General features: G+C 38.8%; 1 protein-coding gene across 1 annotated transcript; it reads left to right on the forward strand.

Annotated features, from left to right (window-relative positions):
- Positions 1 to 256: 256 nt before the first annotated feature.
- NAAA (N-acylethanolamine acid amidase) lies at positions 257 to 13,226 on the forward strand. The gene is made up of 11 exons (XM_053455710.1): positions 257 to 587; positions 1,402 to 1,569; positions 1,994 to 2,120; positions 4,061 to 4,151; positions 5,248 to 5,327; positions 6,238 to 6,410; positions 9,238 to 9,300; positions 11,256 to 11,322; positions 11,876 to 11,904; positions 12,947 to 13,023; positions 13,189 to 13,226. The coding sequence occupies exons 1-11, from the start codon at positions 403 to 405 to the stop codon at positions 13,200 to 13,202; spliced, it is 1,074 nt and encodes a 357-aa protein (XP_053311685.1). The 5' UTR covers positions 257 to 402; the 3' UTR covers positions 13,203 to 13,226.
- The last annotated feature ends 594 nt before the right edge of the window (positions 13,227 to 13,820 follow it).

Here is a 13,820-nt window from a genome sequence, read left to right on the forward strand (position 1 = left end):
ATACAGCCTGGTCCTTAAGGGGGGTTAGTCTGTCAGTTTTCTCATCCCTTTGAATGTACGTATAGTAAGCAGCGCTGCGTACATTGTTGGCACTATATAAATAAAAGATAAATAACAATACACCGTTACTATATTCAGAGCTGTCACTATTGTAGTTATAATGCTCACACTAACAGGGCAGTGCGGAAGAACACATCCAGCTGGGATTGTATTATGAAAGTGAAACGTAAAGATCTCCCGCCTCCTCTCGCCAGCCCCACAGCCTGTTCCTCCAACGTCATTCACCGTCTTCACTCACTGCAGCAACTCCATGTCGGTACCGGCTGATCCCAGTGGATTCACTATATGTGCTGAGGAATCATCCAGATTACTTATTCATTGTGTGTGATCGCTTATTGTAAGATGGCCTGGGTGATCCTACTGCTGCTCCTTGTGTCCGTCTGTCCGTCCTCTTCTTTAGACGTGCAGGACCTTCAGCCACCTCGTTATAACCTCAGCTTGGACCGGCCACCCCAGGAGCGCTGGGCACCGGTACTGAGGCACTATAACTACTCTTACCTGAGAGAGGCTCTGCGATATGTGTATGAGTAAGTCATTCCTTTACCATTAAATGCCCAGTTAATGGGCAAATGGGGGGTTAAGCAATGCCTTAAGGGTTAATAATGGCTTATGCACAGCATACTCACTCTCATATTGGTTGGTTCTGTTTGATTTTGTAATGAAAGATAATTAAATGTACATTATTACTGTCCTGCCTGAATGTTCCCCTTAAATACACAAGTCCCAGCTATGCTTAAAGGATTGTCAACAGCTGATTAGTGGCAGGAAAGGATCCCCCTTGAACTCAATGCAGGAAAAGGGGGCAAATGCTTATAGGAGGACTGTTCAGACTCCCCCCTATCCATTAAATACATGATGGCTGGAGTGTCCCCTGCAGGGTATAATCCACCATCTGATACAACCTGTATCAAAAGCTGCTGTGATCAGAGGTGAGATGGCACAGGGGACAGCTGTATCCAGGACCAAAGATATGAGGATTTTGGCCCACTGCCAGAAACCATGTCTCTCACCTCCTCTGGGGTCAATTTAGGGAGACTTTACACACAGACTATATCCTTTCTAGGCTTCATTTAAGGGTTTTCAGTGCAGTTCCCTTTGGTGGATATGCACTGAGCAGGGCTGGATATTGTCCAATGCAATGGCTGTAATGCACGGCTAAAAGGAGGAGCAGTTATGGTTTGGTTGGCACCAGAGCGTCATTTGGTGGGCCTGCTATAAATCCAGCTCGGTTTATATTTACAGTATATTGTTTACATTCCCATAATACTGATTGAATTATGGGAATTTAAACATTACCTCGCATCACACAAGATTTTTATATTTGTCACTTATCTTTTACAGCTCAAGTGTGCCAAAGTGGGCCCATGCCCTCATCCTACCATTGACAGACATTGACTTGGCTTTGCTTGTTAAAGAGCCTTATGCCGGGGAAATCCGGGGTATCGCCAAGACACTGGGTGTCAGTCCAGGGGATGTTCTAGCTCTAAACCTTGCCTATGAAGCCACAGCGTAAGTACAGACTCAGAACTGTTTTGTTGGGTGGTGCCAGTCTGCCTATATGTAATTAAAATTATAGTATTAATAATAGATCTAGGAATATAGATTTATGTTCCTTCGTAATAAAAAAATGAGAATTATCTTTGACAATAAAGTAAGATAAACTGATACTTCACTTACATTTCTTCTAATGCCCTACCACGGCCTCTCCTGTTTAGTTAGGTATTCAGGTTTATAGACCAAGGATTAGGGCAAAGTGCATGTACTTTGATAGCCATAACGATAGCGCACCTGGCCTTACTGGTGGCAAATCGGAGGAATTTATTTAAATGTAGCCTGTTTTATCAGATCAGATACATGGCAAATAAAATGAATAAAAATATGGTTGTAATGCATTACTACGACAATGTAACATTCATTTTTTTGTGCAATGCAGGTTTTGTACAAGCATAATAGCTCAAGATGAAAAAGGAAATGTTTATCATGGAAGAAATCTGGACTACAACTTTGCAGATATATTAAGAAATCTAACAGTGGAGCTAAATTTTATCAGCAATGGTCAGGTAGAGTATTCTACAAATACCTATTTGTAGGAATGAACCACAATTTCACTAATACCTTATACCATCACTATATACACTGATTTTATTAGATAAAACTATCTATCAGGACATAGCTATACGTTTCCTTTGAGAAAGCTGACAATTGATTCAGGACAGGCATTCACTGGCTTTGGCATGAGGATCCTTGCCTTTTTGCAGAGGGGGAGCAACTATAAAAGCAAAGAAAGCAGTGGCTTAGGATCCCCCACTGGTGTTTTTCTCCGTTTTTAACATTCTTACTCCTACTTTAACTAAATCCTTTAGTACAGCACTATGGAATTAATTAGTGCTATATAAGTCAATAAATAATAATACATCTCTCTCTGCAAATATTGTTCTCTGGCATACTGACAGATCTGAAGCTGTTTTCTTTCAAGTGCCTTTATGATTTTCTTAAAAAATCTGAGCTTCCACTAATGTTCATGTTGGAATAAAACCCACATTTTATGATGCATCAAGGTAAATGCCATTTCATTGAGATTTAGAGTTATCCATGGGTTTTAAATTGCTGATAAAAATGCTGATAATACTAAAAATCTACAGTTGTCTTACAGCAGTCTGTGGTCAGAGTTGACTACTTTGCAACCATAATCGTCGTGTCATTTAATTTACTTTTTAAATGGAGTAGCTTCCAGTAACTGTAGGTTTTTACAAAAACAGGATCTGGAACATGTAATATACGGCTTGTAAACCAGATCACTTCACATCCCTACTTTACATCCACTTTACATCTCTACTTCTGCAAATTTGAAAGCCATATAGCCTTGAAAAAAGAAAAAAAAATGGGAAGCATATGTTTGGTCCAGGACACTCACAAAAGTATTATGTGATGTAGTAGATCCCAATAGTATGGTTCTCAGACTGGCTGGGTGACCATCAAAAAATCCCATATATTCCACAGTAGGCTTCCCAGAGTTCCTCCTCCTTTGGCAGTGTGGCTGGACTAGTCCCAGTTTGAAAGCGCCTGAGATTGAACATCTTCTTAACCCAGAACTCCAAGAAGCTGTACTTCTTCCAGATAATTTGCATGAACCTAGGCATGCGTATCCACCAGGCCAAAAGTTGATCAACAGTTTACTGTTTATACAGAATTGTATTAGAATGAACATTATGGGGAAAAAATGGGAAATAGAACTGAGATGGAATTTCTTGATGGTTTTATTCATTTGTATCATAAATAATCTCAAATTTAAATTGTGATTTAAAAAAATGCAAACACATTTCTTTACAAACAACATATCCGGAACAAGCTGAATTAATATTAGTTATTGATTTATATAGCACCATTGTATTCTTCATTGTTGTACTGGGAGCCAACCAATGTTTTCTTCCCATTATTATCCACAACAAGTCAAATCTGATCCCTTATAGCCACCAGGGGACCAAACCACTGCCTGTTTTATGCTGGAATAAATTGTAGGTGTGCTGTGTCCTCTTTCTGGTGGACATACTTTATCGGGACGAAGCAGAGTCCTGGGATTATTTGCAGTGTTGTTTTGTGAAGTGCAGGTTATTGTACATTTAATTAAATCTTATCCGCTGACTTCCTCATATGATATTTTAATCAGTATTTGTGCAAGGGTCTGTGATCCCCGACTCACCAGTGCCTGTTAAAGTCAATCTGCTCAGGGTATTCCAGTACTCGCATAACTTTGCTATTCTCAAATATATATTTAAATGAAGGCTCCGTTTTTGCGACTGTGATAATACATTCCCGCTATAAAGTGTTAATGCCTCATAGGGAGCCTGACCAGTAAGATATTCTTGCTACTGATAGTGGAAACTGCACACACATTGGTGTTCTTAATGTAGTTTCAGAATAGAATATGTACTCAAAATATCAAATAAATGCAGATTTCTTCCACTCTTGTATAATTTTGTTTTGTTTCACTTAATTCCAGATTAAATACACAGGAACAACTTTCTTGGGCTACATTGGTCTTTGGACCGGACAAAGCCCCTACAGTTTCACTGTATCTGGTGATGCAAGAGGTAACTAGGTGCCAAACATTATAGCTCCCTTAATCTGCCAATAATGCTGTTTTTTACCCAGTATGTGCCAGGAGTGTAAGAGTAGTATAGTATTATATTCTCTGATATTCAAAGCTTCACAGAAACAACAATAAAGAAAATCGTTTTGTTATATACATATATTCTCTCGTGTTTACTTTTATGTTCATGCCTTACTCACAAAAAATACTACATTATTAGTGTATACACTTTTGTGTATTGTTTTTAACAGTACCGTTTATGAATGTAAAGAAAAGGCATATTAGGAGAAATATCAGTCCTGGTAAAGAAAAATTATATATTTTCCCAATTCCCAATCTTTGTGCCTGGGGCAAGACGAAGGGTCGCATTCTTTGGTGATGGCCATACCTGGGAACTCCCCAGGTTTCGTCTGTAGACTCTTGGTGAAGCGCAGCTTCTCTGGGTCACGGCAGGAAAACTGTGGGTAGCCAGAGAGTTTCCAGGTATGCTGATGGCTATACCTGGGAAATTTCCAGGGTAGGCTAACTGTAGCTCTTCCTCTTATGAGGGAGTGTCTTTGCAAAGGAGTGGGGCTAATGACGTTCAATGGCTTGGCTGGTGTTGTTAGCCATGTGAGGGCGTTAATAGGGTTGACAGTGGGAGAGCAAAGGGAGTGGGCATGGCGAAACACCTCTTCCCTGTCCTGGAAAAAGAGAAGAGTGATCTGCAGACCCATGTAAGCAGTGCTGGAGGGTCCCCAGGTATGCTGATAGAACATCAGCTTCCAGAAGCAGAGGGAAGCACCAGGACGTGCCTAAGCGCACCCCTCACACTATAGTACCTAGGACAGTTGCCTCTCTTATTACGTGGAAGGTATGGCCCCAAATATACTAAATATTTATTATCTTACATTTCTGCTGAGATCAGTCATAATTTTACAGAGGAACTGTAATGTTGTAAGCAATCTCTGGTGTTATAACAAGTTGAAACACTCTCTGGTGACTGACTTTTACAGTTCCACCAACCTTCTTATCATAGAAGAAAGAGGAAGTATTTTTGTTATTAAAGTCATTTGCAGTTTACATTTGACCTCTTTCTCATGCATTTTTTTTCAAAGAGCGTGATGGCAAATGGTGGGAGAATGCAATTTACGCATTCTTGAAGAGAAGCTCTCCTGTTAGCTGGCTGGTTCGAGATGTAAGTATAATGCAAATTACTAAAATTAGAGCCCTCGACTTAAAAGAGATCCAGTAAGAGAAGTGAAAGAAATCATAATGAAATTATTAACATGCATGTATTAGCATCAGACAAAATAATATGCAGGAGGGACTTCAGTAAGCTCTGTATTACAATATAAGGCCAGAGCAGGGCTGTAACATATATGAGGTCAAAGCAAGAAGCTGCTCCATGTTCCTCAAAGTGAAGAGTATGCTAGAGCAGCCTGGCAGCAGTGGCTCTGAACCTCTTTTCATTTCCAGAAGAGGATGTGATGTCTGCACGACTGGTCCTGCTCCAAGATCCCTAGTTACAGCTCTGGCCAGGAAGTTAGAGCTCCTGACCATAGGTATTAAATTATGCAAGAAGATATTTTGAAAATGTAGTATGTAGTGTACTGCACCTCTTACCCGAGTTTTGTCTAAAGGCTGTCTTGTACAGCGGGCAATTACTTTCAAGGGTTCCATGTATAAAGTGGATATAGAGGGAAAAGGTGATCATTGTTGACCTTATTTGCGTGCGCCTACCCAGAATCCCTTGTGGTTGTGGCAGTACCATGAGATTTCTGAGGTAAAAACAAGCCTTCTGGCTTGTCTGGTGTCTGTAGATGAGTGTTTAATTAGTTATATTAATTATAATAAAAAAAAATAAGCCCATCACAGGTTCATTTTTATACATTGTATTTGATTGTACTGTACATGCACTGGATTTGAAGGTCTGTATTATACAAATCTCTATGAAATGGAGCTAAAGTTTTTTACTTTACTGGTTATGAATATTGTTTTATAAATGCATGCCAGATATTATAACCCCATACCATGTGTTTAGTGATTATATTACTACTAGTTCTTCAGTTGAAGAAACATTTTATTTGTATTTTGCTATTCCACAGACACTGGAAAATGCCAAGGATTTTCAAACAGCTGTCCTACATCTATCCAAGACTCCAATCATTGCTGAAACATACTATATTATGGCGGGTGCACATGCTAGAGAAGGGGTGGTTATTACCAGGAACAGGGGTGGACCTGCCGATATCTGGCCTTTGGATCCTTTAAGTGGAGAGTAAGTGTCTTGCGTTAATACGCTAGATCAGGAGTGCACAATTCCGGTTCATGACAACTGCAAACAGACCGCAATATTTGGATACCAGCGTGAGCACAGGCATCTTAATTAAACATTTATTAAACTACTTCTATTCAGGCAAGGATACACAGAATTCATGACTTGTTTCCAGCACTCGAGGACTGAAGTTATTTAGGAAAGCAACAGTTATTATGTTTCATACACCAAGCAATTTTCACAGATACCTTAGGTAATAAAAATGCAGAATAACAGCAAGAATCATTAGTGTAATCGAATATACCTGACAGACGTATCAAGGGTCTTATATGTTTTTTTTAAATGCCTTAAACAGTAATAACAACATAACTGCAGTAGAACCTTAATGCAAGAATATGAGAAATACCTTTTTCCACTCTCATACTCCCCATATAGCACGCACAGGGCCAGGCAGGCCTACCAGGAAACTGGGAGATTTCTCTGTGGACCAAACGGCCTGGATGCTGTCTGTGCAGGACTGTGGACGCTCTGATGTCTATACAGCCCCATTACCACCTAAAGTGGTAGTGGAAAAAGTGCTGGAAAAAGAGAGTTTTCTCACAAAGTGCGCAAGTGTCACAGTAAGCTGCGGACCTGTGTTAGACATAGACATCAACGTGGACCCATTGCTGCTCGGTCGGCCCCCGGACCAGAGAAATCGGCAGATGAAGTTAGGGAGTGAATTAATGTTTAAGTGTTTAGGGGCAGGAATGGGACAGGTAGGCTGTTAAAAGGGCAGAGGTGGCACAAACATGCTGGTTAGGTGCATAGGTGACACAGGCAGACTGTTAAGGGGCCATAGGTATCACAGACAGGCTGTTTAGAGCCATAGTTGCACAGGCAGGTTATTTCAGGAGGTTACACCGCTGTTTAGGGGCAGAAGTGGCACAGGCAGGCTGTTAAAGGGGCAGCGGTGGCACATGCAGGCTGTTAAAGGGGCAGCGGTGGCACATGCAGGCTGTTAAAGGGGCAGCAGTGGCACAAGCAGGCTGTTTAAAGGGCAGAAGTGGCCCAGGTATGCTGTTTAGGGGCAAATATGGCACAGGCAGACTGTTTAGGAGGCATAGATGGCACAGGCAGCCTGGTTATAGGGGCAGAGGTGGCACAGAAAGGCTATTTAAAGGGCAGAGATGGCCAGGCAGGCTGTTTAGGGGCAGAGATGACACCGGTAGGGTACTTAGCAGGCAGAGATGGCACAGGCAAGCCATTTAGGGGGCACAGGTGACACAGGCATGCTGTTTAGGGTGCAAAGGTGGCACAGACAAGCTGTTTGGGAGCATTGGTGGCGCTGTGAGACATGCTTGTGAAGTTGAGTTGCCCTTGAGAAAATTTCACACATGGGCCCTGTGTTTCTAGTTATGCCCCTGGAGTGGCATGTGGGCACATGAGCTTGACAATGCAATAAAATATATGGTATTTCAATGAATGGCGGCAGCCATTTTGTCCATGACTTTTAAATCTCTTAATACACAGAGGATTTAATGGATTTAAAGAAACTTGTTTTCACTACTTTAAGTATATTTCATAGGCCTATTAGTTGATATTTTATAGGTCTATTACAGCGGTGTATTCTGACTTAGGCCAACTAGGCATAGGTCTACTAGACTTGAAGAACAGCAGCACCTCTGCTGCATTACTGGAGGCAACTCAGCCCCTATGGCATGGCAGGCTCAATATTGTCTCTTATCTGCTCAATGTATGTTTCTGTGCAGAGGTATTATAGAGGACACACCTTACCAGGAACAAAGCGAGATCTGGCTGTAGGTAGGGCAGTGCCCAACGTAAATATACACTGTGTATATAGATTTCAATTCATCAAATGGTGTATATTTAACCCTCTGGTGACAAGACCTATTTTACTCTCGAGGACAACAATTTTTATGTTTTCATTATATCTATTTTCAACCATTTTAGTTGAGAGCCAAAATAAGTCACTTCTTGGGACTTGAAGCACAGTCTAATAGGGTGATAATGCTCAGCTACAGCATAAGTAAGGCAAACTGTGACTTTTTGTCCAAGTAAACATAAACATCCCAAAACAAAATAATACCCCAACTCTCTCTGGCTTACACTTAGCTGGTCATCCTAAATGTCTTCTGTTTTAACCCTTCCTAACAGCTAAGACGAAGCTGTGGAAAACCTCCCCCAGACATTGCACAGATAATGCCTCACTAGGCTCAGAGAAAGAGTTTACCACCTGCACCTGTTGCAGGCTTCATCAAAATCTTGGACTCAGACATCAAAATCCAGCATTAAACCAGTTGGTTTAATGTGAAGGGGATAGAGCACTAGTGTTCTCTTCTCTTGCTCCATCTCAGGGACCCAGATACATGATTTATGCAGCACCTTCTACCTGGGGCTGATATTATTTGGGCAATAATTAGTGCAACTAAAAAAGATAGATACTACCAATACACACTTTTGCTAGACTTGACTGTGGAAGCACATCATATGCTTACTGTTTACATTCATTTTGCCATTTACAGGACGCATATAACATTGTTCATCACTTTTTGCAAGCAATATTTTTTCTGATTTGGTATATTGATGCTGTAGCCTTATTAGGAAAAAAAAGTTTAAGACTTTTCTTGATTTTAAGAGAAAAATCCAGATTTCACATACTAACGAATTGTAAGCAACCCTGCACATTCCCATTGTTTTTAATGTGTGTGTTTGTGACTCTCCCAGCATATTTTCTTGTATCTTTGGTTATGTGGTACTGGTGGGAGTAGTAAAATGACATCTTGCACTTTTACACCCAAGTAATGTACTTTTTCCTCTGTACCTGCAGGTGGTTCCGTGTGGAAACAAATTATGACCACTGGATCAATCCACCTCCAACAGATGACCGCAGGTATGTGGCACTAAATCAGAAGATAAATATTTAACATTGGGATACTTTCTTCATAATCCTTTTATTTGTTTTCTCATTGTTATTTGACTTCCGGCTTTAACCTGACTAATGTGGAACAGGTATGTGATAGAGATATCTAGCTCTGGTTTTTATTCAGTGAGGGTATGGACCTTTGCAAGGAAACCATGCTCGCCGGCGGAAATTTTGTGTTCTATTTGTGGGAAAAAAATTAATTGACAAAATTCCTCCATCTTTATATTCAACGAAATTCGTCCAATATTTTCGTTTTCGAAAATCCCATTCGTTTGTCCAGTTGCCAGGGAAACCAGAAATAAACATACAAGAAGTTCAATAGGGAATTTCAGACCAACGGATGTAAGAAAGAGGGTCAAAATTAGCTTACAGTTATAGGGTTAAGGATAGTGGTGGACTGGTCAAATTATCTCCATTAAAATAATTAATTTAATTTGTGATCGTAACTAAATCAAAACTTTACAGAGTCTTAGACACAGTGAGAAAGGGCAGGCTGAGGCACTCCACGTCTCACACACAAGAATCTCACTCTGTAAAATGCTCAGATGCAGCACAGCGGTGTCGCATAAAGCAGTGAAATGAATGGATACCCTGCCTGCTCTGCTCCTATATAGGCTTCCTTCATTTTTTTTTGAAAGATGCAGTGCAGCCATTGGAAAAGCCCTCAGCATGGTGTGATAGGAGTGAGGTGATTGGACAAATGAAGATCAGCTCACTCAATGTCCCTCCTCTTAGTGCAGGCAAAATGGCGAGATTAGTTTTGTTTCTTTCATCCAATGTTGTGTTTGCTCATTATTTGGACTAATTCGGACTAAACGTTGACATTCAGCACGAAAATGAACGCGCAAGTCTAACTTCTATCACAATTTAGCTATGTACATGAAGAGCCAACCCTTTCCTTTCTAGAACAGCTGAGATGGTCCTGTTACATGTATAGTGAAATCCATGAGGTTTCTTTAAAGCCACTTCTTGCAGGAAAAACTTTAATGTGCTACCAAGCCCTCCTGTGTCCTTCTACACAATGGGCCGGTTACATGGAAGAACTTTTTAAGCTATGGAGGCTGTGCTGGCTCAGCACAGTCTCCATAGACTTCGTTAAAAAGTGCTATGTGCCTTTAAGACAGAGTTCAGGGATATTACATCATATTTTGTCGCTATATTTCGTAAAGGTGCACAGGGCCTTCTATTGTACTTGGAACACCTAGGTAGGTACATCACTGCATTGAACAATTTATGAAGCCTCAGAAGGATAATGGAATTCATAATATTAAGACCGGGTAACAAACCAACTATATTCATTACAGAAACAAATAAGGAACCAACCCCAAATGTTTTCATATAGCAAAGTTAATGTATGCCACATGCATTTAATCATATAATAAGGGACAACTAAAGTGCAATTTTTAAGTAAAATGGATACTGGAGTCTATTTTCCGTAAGTTTTAATGCATACATATACGTGCATGCATTTTTTAGTCATTTAGAAAATGAGACTTCTGTCTTATTTAACTCCATGCCTAGCTACCGCTACTGTAAGCAAAGTTCCTTTTAAAATTAATGAGTAGCAGCAGCCAAAAACACCTATGCTATCTGAACACTGACATTTTGTTAGCAGACATGTGATTGGCTGTTGCTTCACTAATTTCTATGAGAGTTTTCATGAGCATGTGCAAGAAGTTTGCATACCGTACAGTGTTTACAGCTTTCAGTAGAGTTGGCCAAAGGGGGATGTAAATGAGATCGAAGTCTCATTTTCTAACCCCAGCAACTAAATATTGCTTGCTTCAACTTACATGCAGTAAACTGAATTGAACTCCAACATGTATAAGAAACACATACAAAACATTTTTGGACCAAGGCAATTCTTTTAAGAAAATGTATAAAATATATACAAAATACCTATTTTTTATATTGTATCACAGGACGCCAGCTATTAAAGCATTGAATGCCACTGGGCAGGCAAATATCAACTTTGACAGTTTATATAAGGTGGGTTTTCTATTTGTCTACCTTTCTTTGTACCTTGATTGGATGTGAAAAACAAATTTACATTATTATAACACAAATATTAGAAAAAAATAGTACTTTTTATATTTAAGTTAGTAAAGACATAATCATGAAAAAAAGCGATGTTGGGCATAGATATATATATATTTTTTTTTTAGTTGTATTTAAAGTTACAGTAGAAAATCAAGTATCGGGCCCACCTTTTTATTGTTATTATAATTTATAAAAACTATTTATAAAATCAGTTTTTCAAAATTAAATTCAAACAGTCTCCCTGTGTATAATGACACACAAAGCAAAAAAACAGCTTTCAGAGCGATTGCACGTAACAAAAATGCTGTATAATCTCCAGTTTATGGCACATTTTCTTTAGAGCTTTTTCATGGACGTCAGTAGTGAATCACATGAATGTCTACAGGAGAATATTCAATATTTTGATTACTTACCTCCGTTCTTATACTTTAGAATGGATGTGGTATTGCCTGTACTACAATACTATTTTCTAATGCATGTCTATTTTTTTTTGCAAACACAGGTATTGTCAGTAATTCCAGTGTTAAATAAGTAAGTATGTTTTTTTTTTGTGTGTGGGAAAAAAAGGGTGTATCAGTTGCTTATTAACCCCTTAAGGACCAGGGATTTTTTCACACTATGGGACAGGAGAAATTTGTGTGTTTTTACTATGTCTCTTTTTCAATGACATACAGTTAAACACAAATTATATTTTAGTTTTTCAGCACAAGTAGGGCTTTCTTTTGAAATCATAATTATAAATGTAAGATATTTTGTATGAAATTATACAAGGATAGATATGAGAGTTGTTTTTTTTTTTTTTACTATTTTACTATGTGTGTATGTATATTTCTTTATTTATTATTTATTTTACATGCAAATGTGGCATATATTAAAAGGGTTATAAGATGTCCAGTAGGTGCTCTGCATCAGTAACAGTTGCTTTTTTGCAAATCAGTAATACTCTTTAATAGAAAAGAGATACGCTGAGACACGTTTTGAATGCCTTAACATTGGAAAACCCACACAACAGAGTGCTTTTCTCTTTTGGGGTAACGAGGGGGAATGGGATAATGTCTCATATATAAATTACATTTCTATGAATCTTGCAACATCCTATGTAAGTTGATGCAGTTTTTCAGTTTATTAGACAATATGACCTCACACTGATTTAGTAACACAATTTGGCATACTCTGCTTGTCATCAGTACTGTTGCTTTTAAGGTTACTGATATGAAACATAGATAAAAGCATTTTCAGCACAATGACTGATGCACATACCTTGGAACTCTCCGGGTTCAAGACCCGAATCCTCCAGGTTGCGGGGTCTTGACACGCCCCACCCATTTTCCCTTTAAATGGGGGTGTTTCCCGCTGCTATCACCGACGTCATGGGACCGCCGCTGACGTCAGTGGGCAGTCCTGGCCGTGTCCTGCAAGGGAAGGCTCCGGGTAGCTGGAGCCCAGAAGTTCCCAGGTATGCAGACTTGAAATAATACCAGATATGTATTTGAGGCAAATGTGCATTTCTTAACTGCTGTTCTGCATCCAGGAGTTTGCGAAACACTATTTTTTGTTTGTTTCCAATTTATAGTGAAACTGTCTATACAACAGTAATGAGTGCCGCATACCCAGAAAAATACACAACCCGTAAAAGGAATTTAAAAGAAGGTATGTAGAATACTTCTAAATTAACCACTTGTTCCTTGTAAGGCTGTAATGTTAGTTTTATATTTGTAAGTGTATAGCTATTGATACTGGTTAAGTATAGATGTGTGTTTATTTAAAAAAATGTATTATATTGATTTATTACAGTGATTTGTTTTGTATTTGCAGGTCATAAGGAATAAGTTAAGAATATATTTTAAGAAGAAGATCTACTGTGAACACATTTTGCGAACATTTATTTTTCAGCATTGATCAAAAATTAAATTTGTAATTAAAATATCTTAGAATTTATATAAAAAATAACTTTTTCTAATTAAAAAAAAAAATCCAGATAACTGGTTTCTGCATTCTGACTATATTTATTTTCCTTAGATATATTAAAATGTCTAAAATGAAATACCTTGTCCTTTCTTACTTTGCCACTACACTTTAGCAACCAGTATAAACACCTATCTACCCAGGATACAACAGTCCAACTTACATATTCACTATTGCCAACAATTACATTTGCGCTCTGAAAAATAAACATTTAACTTACATATAGACTGCAGGCGAGTCAACATAATGTGCATTGAAAAAAACAACTTGTGACCCATTAGATCACAAGTTGCCTCCTGGGGATGTGATTCTGCCTGAGCCACTCCACCCTCTATAGAGGAATATTTTTTTTTTTTTTAAAAAAAACAGCCATGTCTATATATAAGTGGTGTGAAAAGGATTGTGTGTTAGAATGAAAGTGTACATGTGTATAAGTATCAATAAGTGTATGTATAAGCATGTGTATTACCATGTGTAAATTT

The sequence above is a fragment of the Spea bombifrons genome, chromosome 1 (genome assembly GCF_027358695.1).
Source record: "Spea bombifrons isolate aSpeBom1 chromosome 1, aSpeBom1.2.pri, whole genome shotgun sequence".
Classification (NCBI taxonomy): Eukaryota; Metazoa; Chordata; class Amphibia; order Anura; family Pelobatidae; genus Spea; species Spea bombifrons.

Excerpts from the sequence above, each read along its gene's own strand:
- NAAA (XM_053455710.1), top strand. The coding sequence starts at position 403 with ATGGCCTGGGTGATCCTACTGCTGCTCCTTGTGTCCGTCTGTCCGTCC. Across the intron at positions 4,152-5,247 it reads TGTATCTGGTGATGCAAGAG|AGCGTGATGGCAAATGGTGG; the intron begins GTAACTAGGTGC and ends TTTTTTTCAAAG. Across the intron at positions 11,323-11,875 it reads ACTTTGACAGTTTATATAAG|GTATTGTCAGTAATTCCAGT; the intron begins GTGGGTTTTCTA and ends TTGCAAACACAG.